Source organism: Ursus arctos, unplaced genomic scaffold (assembly GCF_023065955.2).
Source record: "Ursus arctos isolate Adak ecotype North America unplaced genomic scaffold, UrsArc2.0 scaffold_8, whole genome shotgun sequence".
Classification (NCBI taxonomy): Eukaryota; Metazoa; Chordata; class Mammalia; order Carnivora; family Ursidae; genus Ursus; species Ursus arctos.
The window spans coordinates 8,341,305-8,366,143 of NW_026623100.1; the positions used below are offsets into that span (position 1 = coordinate 8,341,305).

The 24,839-nt window shown below is 47.3% G+C and overlaps 1 protein-coding gene across 1 annotated transcript in view; it reads left to right on the forward strand.

The window, feature by feature from the left end:
* The window catches only part of RFX8 (regulatory factor X8), an 84,955-nt gene that overhangs the window by 56,867 nt on the left and 3,249 nt on the right, over nt 1–24,839 (forward strand). Inside the window, exons 6-15 of the mRNA XM_057309074.1 lie at nt 1,744–1,807; nt 5,004–5,114; nt 5,702–5,779; nt 8,139–8,252; nt 9,264–9,414; nt 12,059–12,117; nt 13,619–13,775; nt 15,864–15,958; nt 18,883–18,997; nt 21,397–21,713. Coding sequence (XP_057165057.1) covers nt 1,744–1,807; nt 5,004–5,114; nt 5,702–5,779; nt 8,139–8,252; nt 9,264–9,414; nt 12,059–12,117; nt 13,619–13,775; nt 15,864–15,958; nt 18,883–18,997; nt 21,397–21,713 — 1,261 coding nt within the window. The remainder of the gene's footprint in view (nt 1–1,743; nt 1,808–5,003; nt 5,115–5,701; nt 5,780–8,138; nt 8,253–9,263; nt 9,415–12,058; nt 12,118–13,618; nt 13,776–15,863; nt 15,959–18,882; nt 18,998–21,396; nt 21,714–24,839) is intronic.

A 24,839-nucleotide genomic window follows, 5' to 3' on the forward strand; every position in this document is an offset into this window, starting at 1 on the left:
GAACATCTCTTAAAGGCTGATGACTATATATTTTTATTTAAATTCCTCTTCTATTAGCCCTTTACTCAGTGATCTTTCATTTCTGACATTTTCTTGTTTTTTCTTTTTTTTAAGATTTTTTATTTATTTTTTATTAGAACGAGACAGAAAGCATAAGCAGGGGGGAGGGGCAGAGGGAGAAGGAGAAACAGACTCCTTGCTGAGCAGGGAACCTGATGCGGGACTTGAACCGAGGACCCTGGGATCATGACCTGAGCCAAGGCAGACGCTTAACCGACTAAGCCACCCAGGCCCCCCTCCTCTGTCTTCTTTCATTCTAGGTTTTATCCAGTGTTTTATTTATTGTTTGTTGGTCTTGAGGTAATTTCCCAGAACCTGTTTGGCAATGGGCTGCTTACAGATTTTGCCTGGAGGAACTCCATCATTGTCCACACTTACCCAAGAGATCATTGAGATATGACAAGTAGAATTCCAAGACATCTCAAATTCTTCATCTGTGGCTCACCTTGCATAATCCATCAATCCGTCATGCTATGTGGATGGGAGATATATATATATGTATATATATCCCGCGTTCTGGGGATATATACACTTGCCGTTGAGCACTCCAAAGTACAATCTCCGTTGTTTTAACAGCTCTTAATGGAAGGTGAAGAGGGCGGCTTTCTAGTGGTTTTGTATCCAGACCCTGAATCTATTTGCTGTGTTTTGAAATAGAATATTATGTGGAAATGTTGATCAGATGGGTATCAAGTATTCTGCCCAGTTTCCCACAACTTTGGAGACTGGATGGACACAAACTTTTAGCAGAGAGTTTCTGGGGCTTTGGAGATGCTGGGAGGGGCTGTAGTCTCTCCCTGTGTGAGATGAAAGCCATTGACCTCCATCTCCTCTGCTCCCCCAGACTCTGACTTCCTCCCAGGCCATCCTACCTTGAAGACCATCGCCTTGCTTCCAGAAGCACAGCACTAGTCTACTGCCTTCCTCTTCTCTTTGTATGTTCATGGAGTGTTGAAAAAACCAGGTGCAAGGATATGTATTGACTTGGAGAGGACAGAGCAGCTACAGCTCTGAGGATGGTGGGGGAGCTGGGAAGGAGAGGCCACCTCCCCTGGCATCTCCTTCCCAGAACACACATTTCCTGTGCAAAGGGAGTCATCTGTGGGCTCCCGGTTTCTCACTACCCAGAATTAAAGGGAAAATGTCCCACACTACATGGGGAGGGCTGAATCTGTTCTCCATGTCATACAAATGTCTTCAATATAAGGTATGAATCCGAGGCATGGCGAAATGCAATGTACATCCCATTATTCTCCATTTCCTCGTTCTGTGAAGGTGCTCTGCTACATCCATCAACTCAGAGGATATTATCATGTCTGAATTGATCATTTTAAAAGCCCCAAATCAGAAAGTGTAAGACTTCATTTCCATGATGCTTTGTCTTTTCTCTCAGGAGCAAGTTCTACCCATGATGATGTCATAACCTCACTTCTGAGGGGAATAAAGCCTTCAAAAGAAATACATAGTTGTCCCAGTTACACAGATTGATTTTTTTTTTAATTCCAAGCTGATGCTAATCACCAGTCATTATAGAAACTTGGAGGAGAGTTTTGAAATAAAAGTTATACCCCATATAAGTAAACTTGCTGCAAAAAAGAAGAAGAAGAAGAAGAACATTTCATCCTGGTGCTCAGAAACAGGTGGCTTACTAAAATTATTGCTCTGTTATCTGTTCTGTCACAGTGGAGACATCATTGCCTTTGAAAAATCTACTAATTATAACAGCATTATCCAACAAGAAAGAACAGTGAGTATGGAATAAAATAGATTTACTATAATAGACCCTGAAATATTCAGTAATTGCCTGATCAGATGCAACTGTTTTCCTGTGTTTAATGTTCTTATTATGTGGTCCTTAACCACTCATCCATTTGACCAGGGTTGTTGATTATCCACAGTGTGCCACACACTATGCTGAGGACAGATGTCCCCAGGGAGCATACTGTTTGCTACATATCAGCTGTTTGTCTTTCCTTTGCTATAATTAAGAAGGATGTATAGGTTGTTAGCAATAAATTTGTGTGAAAGTGTTTCCATATTACTGTTATAGCTCTTTGAATTAGGACACCAGAACTATTAATAGCTAATCTATGATGTCACGAGTTGAATTTTATTTAAGTTGGCCAAGATGACATGGTAGTACTTTGATACTGTCTTGTTGATAGGTGTCATTGAATGGGCGACTTTTTTTTGTGACCAGTGCTCTTGAGGCCTGAATGAGGTGTGAAAAAAAAGTAAAAACAAACAAAAGCATACTCTTTATACTCGAATAGAATACAATTTCGGGGTTGGGGAACTAGGATAGACATGAAATAACTGGTGTGCTATGGAATAGGCAGGGTAGACTGTAGGTGGATTGGGAAGTCCAAAGTGGGATTGGAGGAGAAATGTTGTAGCAGGCCAGAGTGATTAAGGAAGGCTTCATGGAAGAGGTGGCCTGCGTTCATTTCCTATTGCTACTATACAAATTAGCACATATTTAGTGGCTTAAAACACAAACTTATTTTCTTACAGTTCTGGAAGTCACAGTCTGACCTGGTTCTCACCAGGCAAAGATCAAAGTGCTGGCTACAGTCTTTCTGGGGAATATAGGGGAGAATCCATATCTTGCCTTTTCCAGCTTTTGAGGCTGCCCATGTTCCTTGGCTCATGGTCCCTTCCTCAGTCTTCAAAGCCAACAAAGGCAGGCTGAGTCTTTCTCACACTGCCATCCCTCTGGTTCTTTGCAGCTGGGAAGGGCTCCCCACTGTTAAGATCCCTTGTGGTTACATTGGGGCTGCCTGGATGATCCAGATAATCTCCCCATCTCAAAGTCCTTAACCTTAATCACATGTTGCAATGTCCCTCTCACCATCTAAGGTTCCAGGGATTAGGATGTGGACATCTTTGGTGGCCATTATTCTGCCTGCCACAATGTCCTTGAGCTGATCCCAGAGGGGTCACTTGGATCTTCTTTTAGGAGGCATTCATCTTGAAGGTATAGTTTGCATTCATGCTGGGAAGTGTGTGGGCAGTGAGGAGGAAGATGTGAGGATTTGGGGGAGCAGTACACTCCGGGTGGGGTCAGATGGTAGACAGCTTGTCAATGCCAGGCTGAGGATTTTACATTTCACCTATAGCGAAGACTGGTGGAGACTGTAGGCCACCATTGAGGCATCTTTAGAAGGAGAATGACAGGATACGTTTGCTTTGGGGATGATAACTGAGTGACCAGTGTTGCCAAGGATGCAGGAAGGAGCATCCAGGAGAATTGATAGAGGAGGCAGATAATGCCTAGAGGGTCAGGTATTGACAGAAAGCGTCCGCCATTGTATCTCTAGGGTGTGACACACAGTATGTGCTCACTAAAGATTATAATGACATTTTTTGGAACTATTGAAAATCCCAAACTGCATTTAATATACCTGGAAAATCTAAATAGAATTTCTCACTTTTTTCTTTGTCATTTTGCTGAATTATTTCTACAAAATGGGAATCCCTCTGATTCTTTCCTGAATGCCTTCTGCAGAAATTCCAACTTCAGTGGTTCTGTAACATACTTTCACTTTAGATTTCTGATTGTTTCTATTGTAAAAAAATTTTTTTTAAAGGTTTCTATTTGTGATTTGTGAGACTATTTTGTGTATTTAGACACCCACACCTCTATTTATTCCAAAAATATCACTAAGGGGAATTTCACCTTGGCATCTTCACAATATTAAGTGCATAGTGTGCATTTCTCTAGGGGGAGGGTCAGTTGCTTTCATCAGATTCTCAAAGGGGTTCAGGACTACACAGAGTTAAGTAGTACAGATTTTAGGACACTGAAAAGACTGTTAAGCATGACGCTAAGCTCCTCGGATCCTCATTGTGATATGGGTTGATAACAAGGGAGCATGAGAGAAGGAGGAAGGTGGCAGTGCCCGTTCTCGATTGTGTGCAGTGCCTCGTGGAGTGGCAGCTGAGTCCACTCCTATCCATAAGGGTGGGTGCAGGCCTCTGTGCCGTCACATGGCTTGTAGATAGGAACGTACTGCAAACCCGCGGAAACAATCTACTAAGCAAGATACAAGTGAGTAGCTCAGTGAGGCTCTAAGTAGATAAGATCTGAGGCTGTAAGATCTCAGGATGAAATACTGATCTCGGAACTGTACTGTCACAGAGCAAAAACCATTGGGTTGGAGAGAGAATGAAGGAAAACTCTCACGCGTGTTGCAATCCAATGCGGCAGGCTTCACAAGCTCAATTTCCAACTCCTAGGAATGATTTCAATCTGCTCCATTGAATTGGAAATTATTCAAAAGTCGTTCTGGAAAATCTTGAAGAAGTCATTTAAAATAAAATCAAGGTCCTGCAATCAACCAGGAGTGATCCTGCCTTCCCTTGCTCAAAGGGGACAGCAGGAAGCAATGTTGAATTAGCTTTCTGCCATGTTACCTTTTTCCTCCTTGATGGAAATGTTTGACCATTCTGTAATTTGTCCTTCTGAAGTCTGTGCTCTTCATTTTCCTTGGTAGTTAGGCCCTGAGATTTCTGATATAACTAACCGTTTTTATAATACAGGCATCATGACCTAGACAGGATATGGTTTTATTTCGGAGGGACAGTTATACAGACAAGGATTGTATAAATGTATTTGTGGTATTAAATTATTCATAGATAATATTTTTATCACATGTTACTATACAGCACTTGTAATACACGACCACAAGAATGACACATTTGAGTAAGACATTCAGTTGTAACTGCTTCCTGATGACCAGAGTTTATAGAATATAGGGGAAGGTTAATGTCATTTGGAATGAAATAAGGGGGAAAAGTTACTAGGATCAATATGTCCGGAGGTGTGGATAAAAGGTTACATGGAACATTAGCCTGTAGTAGCAATGTGATTATTACATGATTTATATACAAGAAAATGCATTTTATTTTCAAGAGATAATCCATGTGTATATGATTTCTAGTGTGAAAATCATTCACCGATAAGGACAGACCCAATTGGATCCCCTTTGTCTGAATTCAGGAGATGTCCATTCTGGGAGCAAGAACTGGCAAAGAAGTATTCCTACAAAATGGTAGGCTTGCACGCATGGGAGAAACTAATCTTTCATGCCTTTGATGCCTAGAGGAATAAATGCCTTCTTAGTTTGCCTGTGATCATTTGAACCAGATAGGGTAATATTTGCCTTCTCCCAGACCCGTGAGCACCAATATTCCCTCCTGGGTTCGGTAGCAGTCAGGAAATTCAGGTCTTCCCCTCACTTCCTATAGAAAGGCTCTACCTGGGACAACTTTGTCATCTAGAATGAGGGCTTCCCTATGAGAGAGCAGAGAACAGATAGGCAGATTTTCTAGAAACTGGGACTGGGGAATATGAAGGGGGAAATAAGGGTTTAGGGAGAAAGATGTCAGAGATTGGTGGCCTCTTTAGTGGGTGGTACAGACCCTGGAGTTAGGACATCAGAACTGAAGCTATGTCCATGTTAGACCAACGATGTTTATGCATTGCTACACATAAATAAACAGCCCCGTTAGAGCCCAGCTGCTGCTGTAGCAGCCTGCAACATAAGCAGCAGCCTCAACGGGTTCAGAGAGGTCTTTGAGGATCAGTCCATTCTCGAAGTGACCTTAAGACTGAAATGATTTTCCGTATCATTCCTAGATGGCCTTTCTTGCCGATGAATACTACAACTATTGCCAAGATATTTTACAAAACGTGAGGAACCAAGAACTTGAGAAGGTAGGGTTTTATCTATAAAATACAAGTATTTATGAATCATTATTAATCATTGTACTTGAAAAGACCCCCTCGGGATGTCGAGTGGTAATTCATTACACTGTAGCGCTTGGAAGTCAGCTATTTATAGATATTGAGGTGATATCTGAGGTGATATTTTTATTCAGTTTAATCATTTGGAAGTTTTCCAAGGTGTTAATGTAACCTTATGCTTCAAATATGCTATTTTTTAAGATCTAATTCCTGCTGATTTTGAATAAAGTATTGGTAATATTATTCACCTTAGAATTTTCAGTAATGCTAAACTGCCATTTTATTGATACATGCTAACTGAAAAAGAAGCAAGACTTTGAAGCAGGGTCATCTGTGTTGTAACGATGGGGTTTTACTCTAGAATTGGCTGTGGAAAGCACAACCAAATCTTTAAACCGTTCTGAATTTTATCTTTTGCAATAGAAAATCCAGGGAAACAAGCACACATTTAAATGAAAGCTTTTCTGATGCCTAGTGTTCTAAGTACTTCAACTTGGAGTGATAATATTCACTTAACATGAGTTCATTTAGCACTTATTCAGTGTAAAGCATTATAGTGAAGGAGAGACAAAGATGTCTTCAGGATGGCCCCTGTCCTACTGATGCACTTTTGTGAATATCCATCCACATTGAATATCTAATACGCTCCTTCCCTTCATTTGCTCATCAAACATTAACTTAATTCTTACCTTGTGACCAGTACCATTTCTGGAACTAGGAAGGTATTCTCATAAGGCTTAAGAAGCTTATAGTCTGATACTAAAAGGAGCAATATAAGCCAATAGATATGATACAATATGGCAAGTTCTAGAATCACAGCTTGATTAGATCATTCCGGGTCCCAGGAGGAAGAGTAACAAAGATGGCTAGAGAGTCTCCCAAGGGGAAGCCATGATGCTGTTGATTGCAGTAGAAAAGCAGAGGTTCAGATATACTCAAAAGTGCAGTAGGGAAGGGGTTCCAGGTAGAACCAATGGTGTAGGCAAGAGCAGCAAGATGTTCTCAGGCATGACATGGCAGAAAGTTCACTATGACTAGATGTTAATATCTCTTAAGGAGAGAACCCGAGGGGATGTGGGAAAGTAGTCTGGTGCTAGAAAGGGCCTCGAGCCCTGTGAAGAATTCTGATTGATTGAGAAAGTGGTGGGGGAGCAGTGATGCAAGATTGCCATATTGAAGCAGAGGGCAATGGGGAGGTTTTGTCATGGTCAAGGTGAGAAGTGAGGGGAAGGGTCAAGTCTGGAGCAGTGACAATGACATCAGAGAGAGAGATGGACAAATTGGAGAAATATTTCTGAAGCAGATGCAGCAGGATTGGATGACTTTGGACAAGGGTGGTGAGGGAGTCAGCAGAGTTGAGCCCATGGTTGCTGCCTCATTCAGACCCACCAACCCCCAAGAGCCATGCTCTGAAGTTACCAAACTGACAGTAAAAGGATTAAATAATCCTTCTCATCCCACTATTACATTTTTTGTTCAATATCTATGAGTCTCTTTGGTGATGTCTTCTCTAGAATTAATGCCCTGATACAGGATTTCAAATCACGGGCTTGTCATCGGGTACTCCGAGAGTTGGCCATAACTTCCTTGCAGCCTATACATAGGAATAGCTCCTTGCCTGGAGTCATTGGCAGGACGTGGACGTGTGTCACGTATTTCAATGCCATAAAATATCTGAGCCTGCAAAAATCCCAAAAAGGCAAGAGACTTTATTAGTTGGCATCTCAGATTGGCCATCTGGTTCAATAATACAGTCTGAAGAGTCAACGTGGACAAACATAAAGAAAAGTAGGGAAGCTGCTATTTTGTTCCACAACAAAAGGTGTCTATAGAAGCCTTTAAGGACGGCTCCCATGTAGAATGATACTGGTGCCCTTTGGCTCACACAGTCCTTGGGTGAAGTGAATTCTAACTTATCAAGGAGGCCTCTTTGATTACATATTGTTACACGTCCTTCTGAGCTAACAAATAATTGAGGGAGTCAGTCAATGAACATTCGTTCCAAACTGTGGTCTATGCCCTGTGGCCAGATCCTCATCCTATTACAAATCAAGAGGAGCCCCCTTGTGGTCAGAAACAGCCTTCCTTCCTTCCAGAAAACTTCCCGCAAACACCATTGCACATCATCCCATCCAACTGGCAGTTGCTCACTGATGCTAGAAAGAACACTTTCAAAACACAGCTGCGAAAAGCTGATAGGCCGAGCTTTACATTAACTAGACTGAAATTCATCCCATTATCATTTGGGGCTGATTAAGTATATAACGGGGGGATCAGTCTCACCAGGCACAAAATGAGTTTTTGGAGGTATGTTCTGTTCCCTCATCAGGTGGAGGACTTGCTCACTTCCTTCTGGAAATCTCTGCGGCAAGACACAGTCATGCTTATGACATTGCCCGATGTGTGCCAGCTCTTTAAATGCTACGACGTGCAGCTGTACAAGGTAGGAAGACATTTGCTTGCCTTGCTGGTGTGTGTCCTTTTCAGAAACTGATGCCAGATGCTGGGGTTAGAACTGCAGCCCTCCTGTTCTGCAGGCTCCGGGGACTTCGGGCCCTCTAAGGAGTAAATCGTGGTGTTGATGGAGCCTTTTGATCTTTCCCTAAAACTCAACTTTTCTTTTTAAATTCAGCAAGAATTACCTCATGGAAAGAAAAAGCCAATACCCCTGGTGACCGATGGTTCCAGTGATTAGTTAGCCCTGCACCGAGTCAAAGTTTTTTCTCTGGTAACTTCAACAAAAGAAGTCTTTAAAATGAGTAATTGGAGTAATTGCTTTGGAATATAAGTGTGGGGGTTTCCTCCTTGCTTTTCTTAAATGCTCAACTTCCGGAGTGATTATTGTTGTTTGGGGATCAGTTACATATAATTTCTGTGGTTCTCCTTAAACTGGTCATGAACCTTTACCTCTTACTTTATTATTTTTTAGGAAACAATCTGGTGCCTAGAAGTGTTTAACGCAAAGGTTGAAAACTAGAGGCTGGGTTCAGCCCTTATATAGTTGGGTTTGATCCACCTACTATTGGCTGAAATAGTGTTTCTGAAAATTTTGGAGATTCTTTTTTTTTTTTTAAAGATTTTATTTATTTGACAGAGACAGCCAGCGAGAGAGGGAACACAAGCAGGAGGAGTGGGAGAGGAAGAAGCAGGCCTCCAGCGGAGGAGCCTGATGTGGGGCTCGATCCCATAACGCCGGGATCACGCCCTGAGCCGAAGGCAGACGCCTAACGACTGCGCTACCCAGGCGCCCCCTGAAAATTTTGAATCAATTATCAATATTTTAAGATCTTTGAAAAAAATCCCATTCCGGCTGCACACCCTGCACATTAAGCAATGGCAAGGGCTGCGTGGTAGCTTTCCCTCTGTATTTGTGGCACAGCCGAGCGGGGCCACTTATAACTAGAGGATGCATACCCTGGCCGGCTGTCACCACATCTTGTCAATTCTGTTGTAGGGAATTGAGGATGTTCTCCTTCATGACTTTTTGGAAGATGTTTCTATCCAGTACCTGAAGTCTGTCCGGTTATTCAGTAAGAAATTTAAGCTGTGGCTACTTAATGCTTTGGAATGTTTTCCAGCCATTGTACAGATCTCCAAAGTCAAAGGTAGGTTTCAATGAAAAAAAATAAATTCTGTGAGAGTAGATGAAGGCTCTAACTTTCACGCTGCGGCAGGACACCTCAGCTGCGGGTAACTCTTCCCTCCTGTGCTAAACTGCAGTCCGCAGGCCTGACCAGTTCGGACCTGCTGGCATTTTCTTTAGCGCAGTGTTGGGTCCTTGTGCTGATCCATTCACACCCTTTCACCGATTGCCCCTTATAAATACTAACATGGACTTCTAGCAGGCCCACGGGGTTAGAGGTGCAGAAAAGGTGCCGCTGACCGTGGTCCAGGCAGGGGAGAAGCTGGCAGTGCATCCAGCCGGTGGCTAATGTGTGCCCTCTCAAACCAGCTTCTGAGGGCAGTCTGCAGTCCCTGGGCTTGGTGGCCTTGTAGGCAGGACTGACCAGGGCTCTGGCTCCAGTATTCTTTGCCTCTTTGTGCTCTGTGTGGGCTCCCAGCAAGGCTTCCAAGAATATCACTCCCTTCTTAGAAATTCCTCCCATGTCCTTGAGTATTTCACACCTCTTGGGCCACTGCAGCATTCACACTTTTATGGTCTCAGTCTCCCCCATTGACTTTCTAGAACATGTTCCCTTCCATCCTGCTGCCAGGTGATGGTCTCTGAATACTACTTTCCCCAGGCTGCTTGTCTGTTCAAGGCCTACAACGGCTTAAACAGCCAGCACTCACCCATATGTGCGGGACATGCTTTTGGTCCTGGAAATACCTTTCCTCCCCCTCCTGCCTCTGTGAGGTTTTCCACCACTGCCTGTTGCTGCCTCCAATGCCCCCCCAACCTGGGCCCTCCTCCTCCTGGGCCAGCTTGCTCAGGGCTGAGTCTTGCTTTCTTTGTATGCCTTTTGCTGTCTTCTTACAGTGCCCTCAGAACAGGACCAAATGTAATTTTAACCCACCAGCCCTGCACCCCTTGCTGTATTCAGTAGTCACACTGGGAATCTTGACCCCGTGTGACCTGCCTGGAAATGTTCCCATGGCTGGGCAGAGACCATGTGCCGTGAGACTGCCAGCCAAGGATCAGCAGAAAGAGGGTGCTGCGGGGAACGTGAGGTCTAGAACTTGCTGTGACAGAGGGTCCATGAAGTGAGGAGACAAAGCCCCGCTCCAGCCCTCAAGCCTGTCTCCCTCCGTCCCTCCCCGAGTCTACTTCAGAGCTTCCTAGTTGACCATCCTGCCTCCAGCCTCATGCCCTCGGTCACACTTCCGCCTACCCCTAGTGATGGGTCTACACAGTGATCTGACCCATTAAAACCTTCCACGGTCCCTGCTGCCTGGTTGATCCCCGGGCCTTCACTCACCATGCAGAGTCATTTACAGCTTGGCCTTTGGCCTCATCCTTGTCCCCAACCTCTGGGGAGTCCCCACACTGGCGCTCCCCAGCAACACAAGACAGGTTATCTCCCAAAAGGCCCTTATTCCTGCTCCTGTCTCTGCCTGGACTGCCAGCCCCGTCCCCAACCCCCACCTCCCTCCCCTGCCAAGCCCTCACCCCTCCCTAACGCCTAACTTGCACATTCTAAATGAAGCCACACCTGACGCCTTCTTCCAAACAGGCCTCTCCCTCCCCTTGGCACCCCCACACACCCCTTCCTTCCTTCTTCCCCAGGCGGCTCTCACACTGCCAGGGGCCCTTACCCTGCTGTGGAGAAGACATCTGCCCATCTGGTGACCCATGCTCAGAGGGTGAGCCCCTAGAGGGTAGAGGCTGCCCTCCTTTGTCCAACAATCCGGCGAACACCCAGCACACATTTATGGAGCAAACAGTGCACGAGTGTCCCTCATAAATATTTGTCAGATGAATACATGCACACTCCCTTGATGTTTCCTCTTTTCACTCTTTCCTTTTCATGGGTCACTTTTCTATTTTAAAGATTTATTTATTTGAGAGCGAGAGCAAGCATGAGGGGAGGGATAGAAGGAGAGAGAGAATCCTGAAGCAGTCTCCTCATTGAGCACAGAGCCCAATGCGGGATCCCAGGACCCTGAGATCATGACCTGAGCTGAAATCAAGTGTCAGACACTCAACTGACTGAACCCCCTGGGCGCCCCTCCTTGGGTCAGTTGTTGAGGAGAGCACTGTAGAGATGACAAAGCTGGGGGATCTCAAGCAAAAGTCTTAAACTCCTTTAGCAGGCACGTCAGATGCTGGGAGTGCATCACATTCTGGCACGGAGAGGCAGGGGGAATGGTTTTTGTCAAGTGGCCCCTGCCAGCATCTCCTAGCCATTAGGGAAAGGGTCAGTGGGTGGTGGGAAGCCCAGGATGTGTGGAGGCCTCCCTGTGTGGAGGGCAGTTTAGGCAGCTGTACCTTCCTAGCAAATGAGTAGGCCTCATGTCTGTGCTGTGGGTCCTCTTCCCCACTGTGTACATAAGAACGTGAAGCTACAGGAATGCCTGGGTGGCTCAGTCTGTTAAGCATCTGCCTTCGGCTCAGATCATGGATCCCAGGGTCCTGGGATCGAGGCCCACATTGGGCTCCCTGCTCAGTGGAAAGCCTGCTTCTCCCTCTCCCTCTGCCCCTGCCCCTGCTTGTGCTTTCTCTGTCTCTGTCAAATAAATAAATAAAAATCTTTATTAAAAAAAACTCGAAGCTACATTAATAATGGCCATGTGTATTGTTCTTAACAGAAGTTACTGTATTTGTCAAAAGACTAAGAAGGAAGACGTATCTTTCCAACATGGCAAAGGTAGGTTTCAGCCAACAGGACGGGAGGGAACAAAGCAGTTTCCTGAAGCAAAAAGTGAAAGCTGCAACTATGTCCTAAGAGCAGGTGGTAACTCCCTTTGTAGGGAGGCCGTGTCCATCCCCTTAGAGGGCAGTGGGCAGACAGGAGGACCTTGTTGGCCACTAACTGGGAAGGCATACTGCTCCCAAAACTCTCAGCTAGAAGCCCACCCCACTGCTCCTCTGCTCAGAAAGGTCCTCCCTGCAGAAGAAAAAGCAGAACAAGTAGGTCAACGTTCTGAAGTTCCAGAGGAAGACCCCATGCAAGTGCCGACCAGGGCCAGCCAGTGTCAGAGGTGAAGGGGCATCAAGCCTAGAACAGACAGACGGAGCCCTTCACCCTGTGCGTGGCCCCATGGACTCCGTGTGTTCGGCCTGCCAGGTTTCTCAGCTCTGACTTTTTCCCTCATGGGTTGTTTAGTTAGAGGAAGGCAGAGAAGGGCTGAAAGGAAGATTCTGTAATACCAGGCTGCAGGCCGCGCAGGAATCTGTTCCGAAATCCCGTGGACACAAGATCAGGACACCGCTTAGACAGGGGCTCCGTTCCAGATCAGTCCCAGCTCAGGAAGAGCACTGCTGGGCCCTCCACTTCACCATCTCTGTCCTTCCTGCACAAAACTCTCTCTCGACTTCACGTTTCTCGGGGTTGTTTCCTGTCTGTGTGCTCACAGCCCATCCTGTTCACCAGCACTTTCTCTTTCCTGATTGCATCAACTGGTGATGTTCCCACAGAAAACCTTCACCCCAACCCAGCCTACGCGGCAAGCTCGGGTTCTAGAGCCACCTTGCTCTGAATCTTCTCTTTCTGAACACGATGGCTTTGAGAAAGTTGACTCAGCACCCCAGGTGCCCTCGGGCTCCTCCCCTGCCAGATGGAGGAGGTGGCTCCAGTGCCCCTTCCTAGGGCTGGTGTTGAGGACCCACAGCTCAGCCCACGGACCCCAGAACAGAGGGGACTGGATTGTCCCCGTTGGATGGCTGAGGAAATCCTCTCCCAGCGGCTGAATTCATGGCCCGAGGGAAGGACAGGGACAGCATCAGAGTGCCCACAGCGCCCGCCTGGAACTGGTCAGCCCTGGCGTCTGCAGAGCCATGCTTTCCTTGCTGCGCTTCCGGCAGAGCCCCCGTGCTCCTCTCTAGAGCAGTTCAGGCTCGTGGAGCGCAGCGCAGAGAATAAGAGTCCTGGAGAGGAAGAGCCCCAGAGCCCCGAGAGCCCTGACCACATCTGCCTCCGAGCAGAAGCACTCTGAATGGTGATTTTCAGAAAGGCTGTCCGAAGATGTGTGCAATTTGAACATTTCAGTTTCAGTTGTCATTTATGATTCAGTTTTAGTGGATCATACCCAAATCCACTTCTCTTTCTCCTCAAAAAAAAAAAAAAATCTTAGTTGTTTGGAGAGGGGATTAGGCAAAAGTAAAAGGACAAGATTTAATGAAGTATTATGCGTCTCCATTATTTTTAGACTATGAGAATGGTGTTGAAAAATAACAGGAGAGTCAATGTTTTGAAGTCAGAGCTACATGCCATCATCAATCGAGGCGCTTTGGACACCCCTAAGAAAGCCCTGCCTAGTCACCCGAGTAGCGCCGGTGACCTGGAGACACACACGGAGTTGAAATGTAATCTTCCTTCTGCACCTTGCGTTATTGCAGTGTTTGGGATATATTTGGGGCTGGCGTGACCATCGCTAGTTTATGAATTCTTAATAGAGGTAGAACCTACTTTACTCTGATATTATCATTTATCTGCTCACACATCTCTTCCTGCAGGGGTGAGGAAGGGTCCGCCAGGCCACCAGTGCTAATACATGTCTGTTGAATGAATGAACGGAGGAGGGTGGCTGTTGCTTCTTTTTGGAAATACCTGGAGTGTCTCCTTTGGAAAAAACATTTCTGCAACGATCTTGTACATGCAGATTCAACAGTGTCTTTTCTAGCTTTGTCCGAAATGGACTGAGTTAGCTCCCTGCCTTGCCAGATTCTGCTGTCGCTATTATTAGCATCACCAAGAATTACTTTTAACCAGGCGAAGTTTAGCCATGATGCTCTTACCAAGTGATAGTAAATATGTGGATATTCCTGCCCTTTGCCATCTGATAGTTGAATTGTTTTTCAAGGGAAAAAATGTCCCTTATACAAAGAGCTTGGCAAGCAGGCTGACAGCACTGTTCCATTTCTGGAAAGTGAAAGTAGTGAGAGAAGGAGCTGTCCTCACGTGGCGGGGAGAGCCTGGGCGCTGTTTCGGGAGGAGAGCTGCAGAGGTATATGACCTCCGCCCCCAGACCACAGGCGAATCTCTAGGCCTTTGTAGGAGAGTTGTCAGGAGGGGCCGTGCTCCATTCATGCGCGTTCCACGCACTCCGCCAGGATGGCCCAGGAAGGTCTAGTAGCCTCATCTTCCATGAGCCTGGCCCTGTCCTGATACGCTCACCTTGCACAGAGCTGCCTCCCCAGAGCCAGTGGGTTTCTTCAGGTGTCAGCTGTGGCTTTTTCATCTCGGTCCACCCAACATAGTGCTGGCACACGGTAGCAGTCTCACACTTCATAGCTAGATGAATACAGGGATTCAGTGGTGCGTAAATGCGCCACAAATTATCCTGGCCTCTCTCTTTGACCTTGAAGTAGGGCTGACTTTGGTAGCCCTTATTAAAATATTTAAATAGGTCCATACTTGCTGGTGGCTCGCCCCTGCCCCAATTGACTGGCTCTCTCAAATCCCAGCTCCTTCCCTCCCAAACCAGTAATGAGAAGGTAAGGGCCTAACCTAGCAAACTTCAGAGATATGGACAAGCAGTGCTCATTAGTAGGAGCCCAAAAGACCCCCCTCCCAGGCCACTGGCTCTCCCCCAAACTCCAGATGATTGCCCAGATCCCGCTTTTACCCCCAGGCAGAGCCCAGGGAGCCCCAGGAGGGCATGCGGCCTCTCCCCCAGATGCGTGCCCAGTACTCCTGTGTTCCTACTGGCATTCTTGTGAATAGAAGAACCTCCAAGAGGGCAAAGAGCCAGCAGGGAGACAGTATTCTGATCGCCACTGCTGATGCCTAGCAGGTAGATGTTGAGGTGTCCCTGGAGGATCCTCCAGATGAGACCTGGTCACGCCTCAGTCAGGGCCATGGCAACCTACCGGTTTTCTAAAACTCTGCTTGGTACATAGCTGCATTCCAAAAGGTGGGAGAGCCCAAGGCTGTTCTTTGCTCGGTGCTGCCTGTGCAGGTGAGGACCCAAGTCCTGACGTCACATATGCTTGGGCTCTACCCTTCAGGTCTGTACTAACTGAGTTTATAACCCCAGGCAAGACACATCCCTCATCGGCTTTGATGTCCACCATCAGTTTAAATGACATTAATAAACTACCCCTTTTGTGAAAACGGCAAGGGTAGGTGAGCTCATGTCTGTATCATGCAATGAGCTCATCTGTAGCTGGGTTCTGTATAATTATAAGGTGTAGTTATTATTTCAAAATATTTTTTTCCATTTCAACAAGTGACAGAGGCGGTTCCTCAGAGGCAAGACCTTAACTAGTTGACTACAGAGGTGACAAGTCCAGCTTTAGAATTCATCCTTTGTGTTCAAAAGGAGTATGAGACCCCAGGGAATTCCTTTGAACTAACAATCCAGTGTTGTCCCCTAGGTCACCTAGTGTGCAAATACCTAGAGTAAAATCCTGCTACTTTGCTCGTCATCTTTTTATTTCTTTTGTTGGCAGGTTTAAGCAGTTTGATTTCTTTGCTGGGAACATCTACAGATCTCAGCATATTCCTGAATTGTCTGTCTTCAAATCTCCAAACATTTGTCTTCCAGGTACAAAACCGTGATTTTTTTTTAAAGGGAAGAAGGGGCTGTTGATCATTCTAGCTATGTTTTAGCACCTGTGCCCATGACCTGATGAAATGAAACAGTTTTCTCTGGCCAGAAATGTGTCAAGGCTGGTGCGGGTGTTAAAGATAGGGAAGCGGTGTCTCACTCCATCCTGTAGCAAGGCAGGAATCAGAGGCTGGCACATACAGGTGTGTGTTTGTGGGTGAGCGTGTGTGGGCTCAGGTGTGTGTGCAAGTGAGCGTGTATGTGCAGTTGAGTGCGGGTGATCAGGTGGTCGAGCATGCGTGTGGGCGAGCATGGCTGAGTGTGTGTGCAAGTGAGCACAGTGTGGGGTGAACATGGGTGTGCAGGTGAGTGTGTGTGAGGATGGGTGAGCACGTGCGTGCAGGTGAGCATGGATGAGTGTATGTGTGACCACGCAAGAATGTCTAGGAGGAAGAGGGATTTTGACTATTTAGGGAGAACAGTGCTGGTCTGGGTATTTTGCAGAACCATCCAAGTGTCAGGCTTGATTTTACAAAAGCAAAGATGTATTGTTTTGGATACAGATGGTCGACTGGTCGACTTGAAACTTGGGTGTTACTTGAATAGGGCGTTACTTTGGGGTGGTTGTCCTCCTTCTCTGCCTCGGCAGCTGCACTGTAAGAGCTGAGAGCACCCCTGCCCTCCGATGGACGCCCATGTGGGTTGTGGGTGAGGAGCTGGGGGCTATGCAGTAAAACCTAGACCTAAACAAGACAGCCCAGGGCTGCCCCGCCTTGAGGCAGTGTCCTCTGATGGCTGAGGCAGCTAGGAAAGGCCTTGCTGGGGGAGGTGGGAGTGAAACAAGATGTAGAAGGTGAACGGGATTAGAGCAAACTAGGACAGCGAGCAATGTCCACACGAGACTGGCAAGAGCAGAACGAGCACATGGCAAAATGGAGGACCTATTTACAGAAGAAGCAGCCGTCCCTGGAGCAGAGAGCAAAGACTTGGAGAGCCTAGGCCGGGAGCTCGGCTTGGGGCTTTCTCTGTTAAGCCTCCAGTCACATTTCTTTCTCTCCCCCTTCCTGCGCCACCTGTTCTTGTCTGTGTGCCTGTCCTCACCATCAAAGAGAAAGGGCACAGGTACTACCTAAGGGCACAAAGACTGTAGGTGGCAGTAGGGTCGCACACCTCATAAAGATGAACCAGAGAAGTTTTCAGGAAGGAGCTTGAAAGTCAGTTCCAACCCTTGTCAGGTGTCGGTTTCCATTCTTTCTTCTGGATGATAACCATTCCAGATTCCGTCTGGCTTTTATTTCTCCTCGTTGGGCTTTGGCAAAGCCTGTCTGTAACAGTGGTAAGCCTGTCTAGGGTGGCAGTGCTGTGGGGACATGTGTTCATTTGACAGCTTCACCCATAGAAGCTTTCAAGCCTCTGTTCCCTGTTTTGGGTATTCACTCCACCTCTGACTTTAACCAAGATAAGCCTCCTGAGACCAGTAATACCAATCCTGCCTCGAAGCAGCCCGAGAGGCTCACCCTATCTTAGACCATGTAACACCCTGTATTTCCCAAGACTCCACCCCCATATCTTCAGCCTTCACAAATGAGGCATGTTAGAAAAATGGTATTTTTGTAACCGTGCCTTTGAAGGGCTTGTTTTTGTACAACAGCTTGGCTGATAAAAAACAGGCTATTGTCAATAAAATCCTCAGACTGTGAAAATGTAAGCCCTGAGGCATGTCGGGGATGACTAATGGCCTCAGTGGCTAGCATCTGGCAGCGCGCTCGCAGAGAAGACGCTCCGCTGTGTCACGCATTCTCTCTCCCGGTTCTCGGGCGGCTCGGGCCCAGCAGCAGTTTCCGAACACAGGAGCCTGTGTGCCTCGTGGGTGGCGAGCAGAGGAATGCACCACAGCGTTCAGGGTTTATGGTTAAACGTTTGTGCAGAGTGCTGGTCACCCAAGGCAGCTTCTCTCGATGCTTTTCAGAAGTATCCCTGTGTGTGTTGAGCGGGGCTCCTCCTGGGTGCCCTGTGTTAGGTGGTCACAAGCACGAGCCCAGGGGCCAGGAGCCCACAGGGGGAGGGTGCTGCTCCTGGATGGGGTTCACCCCCTCCCCGAGCCCGGGGCGCTCACAGTGGGCAGAGGGAGGAGCAGCAGAGATGGAAAAGCGTACTCCCTCCTTTCTAGCCAGTCCCAGCAGCTCCTCCTCAGAGACTTGTGGTCGAGCCCTGTGTGTGGTCCACAGACACCATGAGACTTAGGAGGGCTGCAGGGGCGTTCATTCCAACACATGCCTGCGAGATTCATAGGAGCCCCAAGGAGACTCTCAGTCTAGATGGAGTCTGGCAGCCTGCATGTGGGGGCATCTCACTGGTACCCAGTTTAGTGCTACTCAGCTGTCCGTGGGCCTGGGCTCCGCTGGACGCCCGGGTGGAACCTTCCAGGCCTCAGGTCATGCCCATGGCGCAGTGGCCAGCTTTGTACTTTCCGAAGTCAGCGCCGTTACTCTCATTAGTATGGGGTCGTGTGCCACGTTCGCACGCACTCGGACTTGGCAAGCACACAGCCGCCGGCAGCTCTCTCCGTGGCGGCTGCCACGTGGGCCCAGCAAGGCTGCCCGCGGTCGTCCTCTGCTGTGCCTCACAAATGACCGCCTTTGAAAAATTGTGTGGGATCAAAACAAAAAATGAAGGCCAGTTTCCCACCTCTTTCCTTCTCTGCACCAACTTCAAAGGGTTCTGCCCTGGAATCATCTCCACGGGAGATGCCAAGAGACCGGAAATAGGCCACGGTGCCTCTGCCTCCCTTGCTGCCTTATCGTCTCTTCTTCCTCTTCTCTCCCAGCTGCTTGGGAGCTTGTGTGTGTGGCAACTGTGTGCACGATCGTCCTGGTTTTGTCATAAACCTCAGCATTTTTTTTCTCACAAAAATGGAATAGCCAAGCAGAAGCAAAGAAGAGTTTATCAGATTGGCCGCCAGCTTCCAGCTGAGGTGGAATTTCCTTCTCACTGCCGTGAGCAGAGCCATGACCCTCTGCCACAGAGATAGTTTTGGTAAGTCAGAGACTAAAAACATTTTGTATTTAAAACTGTTATTACAGCATGGGTATTTTTTGTGTTCTACATAGAATCCAGTCACCTTCTTTTCACCGTTTTTTTTTTTTTTTAAGATTTTATTTATTTATTTTTGTGAGAGGGCGAGAGAGCACAAGCAGGGAGGAGGGGCAGAGGGAAAGGGAGAGGCAGGGTCCCCGCTGAGCAGGGAGCCCAGTCCGGGGTCAATCCCAGGACCCTGGGATCATGACCTGAGCCAAAGGCAGATGATCAACCGACTGAGCCACCCAGGTGCCCCTCTTTTCACATTTTTTGCAAAATATAACATAGACATAGAAAGCCATAATAATTGTTTTTTAACGGCAACATGATAGCCCATCAAACACTTGAACCAAGGTTCCCTTTCCCATTCCATCATGGCTGGATGCATAAGAGGCTTCCCCTTGTTTTTTGAATTGTGTACTTGGGTGTTTTTAGAAAAGCACGCAGGGAGCCAACTGAGATGGGGACAAAATGGGTTCTCTGGGACACCCAAGTTTAAATTTCATGAATAAGAACTGATACAGTCACCATCGTATGCAGATAGTGGAAGAGAGAAGTAGCATCCACTGCAAACTATCTGGTCCGGTAGGTGGTGTTTCTCTGTCAGGAAAGTCCCATCTGTCCCATCTGTGGCAAAGAGGCAGCACAGAATGTAGGAAGGGAAGTTCACCACTGAGCCCCACGGAAAGGATCATCCATTCCATGGATATTTATTGTGTCCCTGCAAAGTCCCAGGCACCTTCCTGGGCGGTGGGCGTAACAGCAGTGAAAAGACAAAATCTCCACCCCTGTGAGCTTGCACACTCATCTGGGTGAAGAATCCCTGCTCCAGAGAGCGGCCAGATGCCCTCACGGCGGGTAGATGAAACGAGGAAGAGAAGACAAGCTTTATCGTAGACCAGTTTTGCCAACACTCTGGAACTCTTCTGAGGGTGGCTGCTGTAGGCTGCCATGTAGGTGACACCTGCTGGTAATGAGACTCTCCCCTTTAATGAAGTCCAAAATGACTCTGCTTTATGCTAATGCTCTCCCAGAGCAAAGTGATGGAGAGGCGCTCCTGTGCTGAGCCCATGATAAGAAACCAGCCCTGAAGCTGTGGCCCCCTACCCCACCACACACCGTCTTTGGACCTCCGTATGATATCCAAAAGGTATTTACACTGGTTTTTCCCCTTCATATAGTTAAATGGGCCAGGGGTTGTTGGTCAGGCTTATTGCAGACCCGGTCAGGCCATTCCATCCCACCCAGATCCATCAAGGAAAAACAAACATTGTATAAGGCTTTGAAATGGACAGAAGTTTGCCGGAAATGGACAAAAGGCTTTGAAGTACACAGAAGGTTCAGCACACCCTTCTGAGTTAACTTCCACCTTCCATGGTGCTTGTTATTTTACACCGCTCGAAATTGTATCAATAATAATGCAAATGACCCTCCCCCAGGGAAATGCAAACTAATGGTGTCAGGTGGGTGCTATTGATCACTGCCCTGATGACAGATCTGTGGGGTATCTTTGTGTAAATTCTTTACTGTCTATACCTGTTCAGTGCTTGGAATTCTCCTTTGAACCAGTTGGCAACATTTTACAAACTTCCTCTAATAAAGGACTTCGTGAGATCTTTGACACATGATCATTTTGTATCTGTAGAGAGCCCTGGTTTTACCTTCATTAAAAAAGTATCTTTTAATGATAGCAATAAGCCAGATCCCCCTCCCCCCAACCCTGCCTTGCTTTTCAGCTGAACATTAATTATCCTTCTTTCCTGGAAGACCAAAGCCTTTGGGATTTGGAACGTTCAGCTGAGTCACATGCCCTCCTGGCTCCCCCTGCACATCTCCCTGATGGCAGCCCTCGCAGGCCCGCCAGCCTCCCTTCCCCCACCTACCTCCTCAGGAGACTGCAACGGGGAAAGGCAACGCTACATTTCCAGCCTCTGATGGGTAGCTTGCTCCCTCCCACACTCTGCCTCTACATCCCTCCCAGCCTGGCCCTTACTGCCCTGCGTGCCAACGCCGGGGGGGGGGGGGGGGCGGGCTGAGGGGCACATTCTCCAGCTCTGGGAACAGCACTTCTTTCTCTGTAGTTTTTGCTTTTCTCCCACCTCACAGTAGATGGGCTCTAAGTTCCCTCTCATGGTTCAGGCTGTTGAGCTGTCTGTGCTTTCTGTCCAAAAGGCACCTTGCTGGGGTTCACGGGTACAGAATGCCTGCCCGGGACCCCCCAGGATCAGCTATAGGAGTGAGAAGGCCCCAATACACAGAAGTTAAAAGCCCCAGAAAAGTCGGTAGTTCCACAGCGATCTGTGTATTTGTCCATCTGTCTATCTAATTATTCATTTGCAGTTGTTATTTCAATGTAGGCTCCTGGCATCTGTTCCATTTGCTGCTTTTGGAATTTGTGACCCATCTACTTCAGTCATGCATAGAAGAGGAAGAGGAGGACGACGACGTGGGAAATCTCAAAGAAATGCTACCAGATGACCAGTCTGTTGTCCAGCCAGACCAGGCGCCTTTCCACCCTCCAGATTCTTTACCAACTCAGGAGTATGAAGGCCCAAGTGTGGATCTGCACGGGGTGACCCTGAAACATATGGGCCAGAGCCGATGTCCCATGGGTGTGAGCAGTGTGGTTCTCAGGGTCCTGGGCTTCCTGGTGGACGCTGACACGGGCAATAAGGTAAACAGACACAGGGGCCCCAGCTTCTAGTCTTTGCAAAGGAAGTAGGAAGTATCACATGGTTAGGAAACCCATGAAGATCACTTTGTCCAAACAACAATACACAGTTCTAGATTCGTCTTTGCTTTGGGAGCTTTCTGCTAGAGGTGGTTATAGTAGCTTATCAGTTGATCACTGGTCAGTTCAGGTTCATGGGGCATAGATAGGTACCTGGCACACTCAGAGGTGTGGATATTTGGATGGCCTGGGTCTTGCCTTCCCACAGCTTACCAGGCGTGGTTAGACTAACTGAGCTAACTAAGAGAGAAGCACTGAAAACACCTCTGGTGTTTCGGATTTTGAAAAGATGGAATTGGGGTGCATCCTGAAAGATACAAAAATAAGAATTGCCGGGGCTCAGTTGGTTAAGCGGCCGACTCGATTTCAGCTCAGACCATAATCTCAGGGTCGTGAAATCGAGCCCCGTGTCCGGTTCCATGCCCGGTGGGGAGCCTGCTTAAGATTCTCTCTCTGTCTGCCCCTTCCTCCTCTAAAACAAATAAGATTCTCTCTGCCTCTTCCCCCACCTCAAAAAAAAAAAAAAAAAAAAAAAAAGAATGGCTATTTATCTAACACCCTACTACACACCCTTTATATGCGTTATCTCAAAGCCGTGCAACCCTCAGAGTGTCTGCTCTTATCATTCTCATGCCACGGCTGAGGTAACTGAGGCTCAGAGACGCTGACGTGCACGCTGTTCCCTGCCCCCAGGAGACTAGGACACGGGTTGCAGAGGTCAGAGAGGGGGCCCTCTCTGAGTGTCAGAAAGAGGAGCCAAACCGATGGAACAAACAACCGAAACTCCTTTGTTGACCGAGGAAGCGGGGGTACCTGGTGTTAAAAAAAAAAAAAAAATGCCTTGTACTAATTTCTAAAACTTCTATACACATGTTTGGAAGTTTAGCCACTTTGCATAGTATTTCTTTTGCACCCTTAAGTTCCTTCCTCTTTTGAGAAGATGAGGAGTTGAGTTGAGTAGGGGACCCAGGCAGAGGTGTTACCCTTCACTTGAGTTAACAGTGGTCTTGATCATGGAAATGAGTCACAGCCTGAAACGGTCCATGCCCTACAGTTCTCACAATAACCAGAACCTCCCAGGGACCTTTCCTTCCTGAACAAACCCTCATTCCAAGTACTCCAGAGTAGAAAGAACCCTGTTAATTTTTTTAATATAAAGATTATTTATTTATTTTTAGAAAGAGAGTATGAGCAGGGGGAGGGGCAGAGGGAGAAGGAGAGAATCCACAAGCAGACTCCCCATGGGGAGCTCCACATGGGGCTCGATACCAGGACCCTAAGATCATGACCTGAGCTGAAACCAAGAGTTGGACGCTTAACCTACTGAGCCACCCAGGCGCCCCCAGAGAAGCCTATTATTGAGTGCTACTTGGATGGAACACCATACTAGACAAAAATAATATGAGCAGGAGCGAAAGAAATGCTTCTCAGGTTTACAAATTCTCTGGTCTTTCTTCTCTTACCTTGCAGTAGTAAGTTCATATACCCAGCTGCCTCCGATGCTGTTGGTGGAGTAGATTCAGACGTGTGTCCATAGATAAGACACTCACCTCCTCGGAGAGTGTGTATGTGAAGCAGACATGACGGATAGGCATGAAATAGGGACATAGTGACATACTGGCCTCAAATCAGGGACCTCTGATGGCAGGGGCAGGAGAGCTGGGCCTCCTTAGGAGACCGACAGCTGGGGACAGTTCGGGCATCACTCACAAGCTGGTATTGCAGGGCTGTTGGCAGAGAGAAGGCCCAGTTAGACCCAGTTGGCCAGGCTGTGCCCAGGGGAATGCCTCTCCTTGCATCCTGGCCCTCTGGACAGTGTACCCTGTCCTGGCAACAGGGTCCAGCAAGGGCTGGCCAGTAAGGGGCCCGACAGAGTACAACTCGGGAGCATTCTGTGGAACCCTGACAGGACAAGCAATTGTGCAGGACACCCAGTTTCAAGTGTACATCTCTCGGCTCACTGGCCGGGGGGAGAGCTAGGACTGTAGACAATTTGACATGCCCCTTGGTCACCAAAGTAACCGGGAGTGAACTTTTACTTCTTAGGCCACAGCTGGAAGCTGGTGGAGAACAGACACCGTCAGCATCTTGTGCTGGGCATTTAAATGTACCATTTCAACAACCCAATGTGATGTACCATCATTGCCCCCGTTTCACAGATAGCATAACTGAGGCTCACGAGGGGTCGAGTAATGTTCCCAAGGTCACCTCGCTAGTAATTGACAGAGCAGGGATGCAAACTTTCTTAGATCTCCTTGCAAAACCGTCCCTTCCTAGCACCCTCTCTCTCCCCAGAAGATGCTACCATGTGGTCTAATTCCAAAAGCAGTGACTTAGGAATAAATTAAAAATACCTTCAACTGTGATGATTTGGGAACATAAGTGAGGAATTCTAGTATATAACTTCCTGGGCTCAAATGCCCCATCTTCCACTTCTTAGCTGAGAACCTTGAGCCGGTTGCTTAATTTATCTCTTCCTCAGTTTCCTTATCTACACAATGGGAATAATAATACCTAATTCCATAGGGGTGTCACGAAGTTTAAATAAGTCAACGTCATTGCAAAATTCTTGGAACACAGTAAGTACCCATAACCATTAGTCATCATTATTGTTTCTCCAAAGAAACCTAGTCTGAGCGCCTTTCCATGACACTCCACCCAATCCCCCAGCACCTCCGAAGTTCATTGCAGTGGGGTTTGACCTATATTTAATTGGTGGAAACAATAAAGACATTAAATACTTAACTGAGCTACATGCTAAAGCAATACAGGCAGACGAACGTCAGATAACCCAAGGTAAGATGCATTAGAGGTGAATTAACCTGCTTCTGTTTTGGCATGCCTGCTGAATGAGCTGTAATGACTTAAACGCTCTAACACCAAAAAGTTACGCTCATCTAATTTTTACTGCATTCATTATGCAGCATTTGCCCTCCTCATCAACAAAAAAGCACACCCTCTGTGTCCCATCTGCATTCATCTGCCACGAGTTATCACCCCATCCAGCTGCACAGCTGTGGCTTCCTCATTCTTTGAACAATTTAGTGCTGCCCTGCACCTATGGTAACA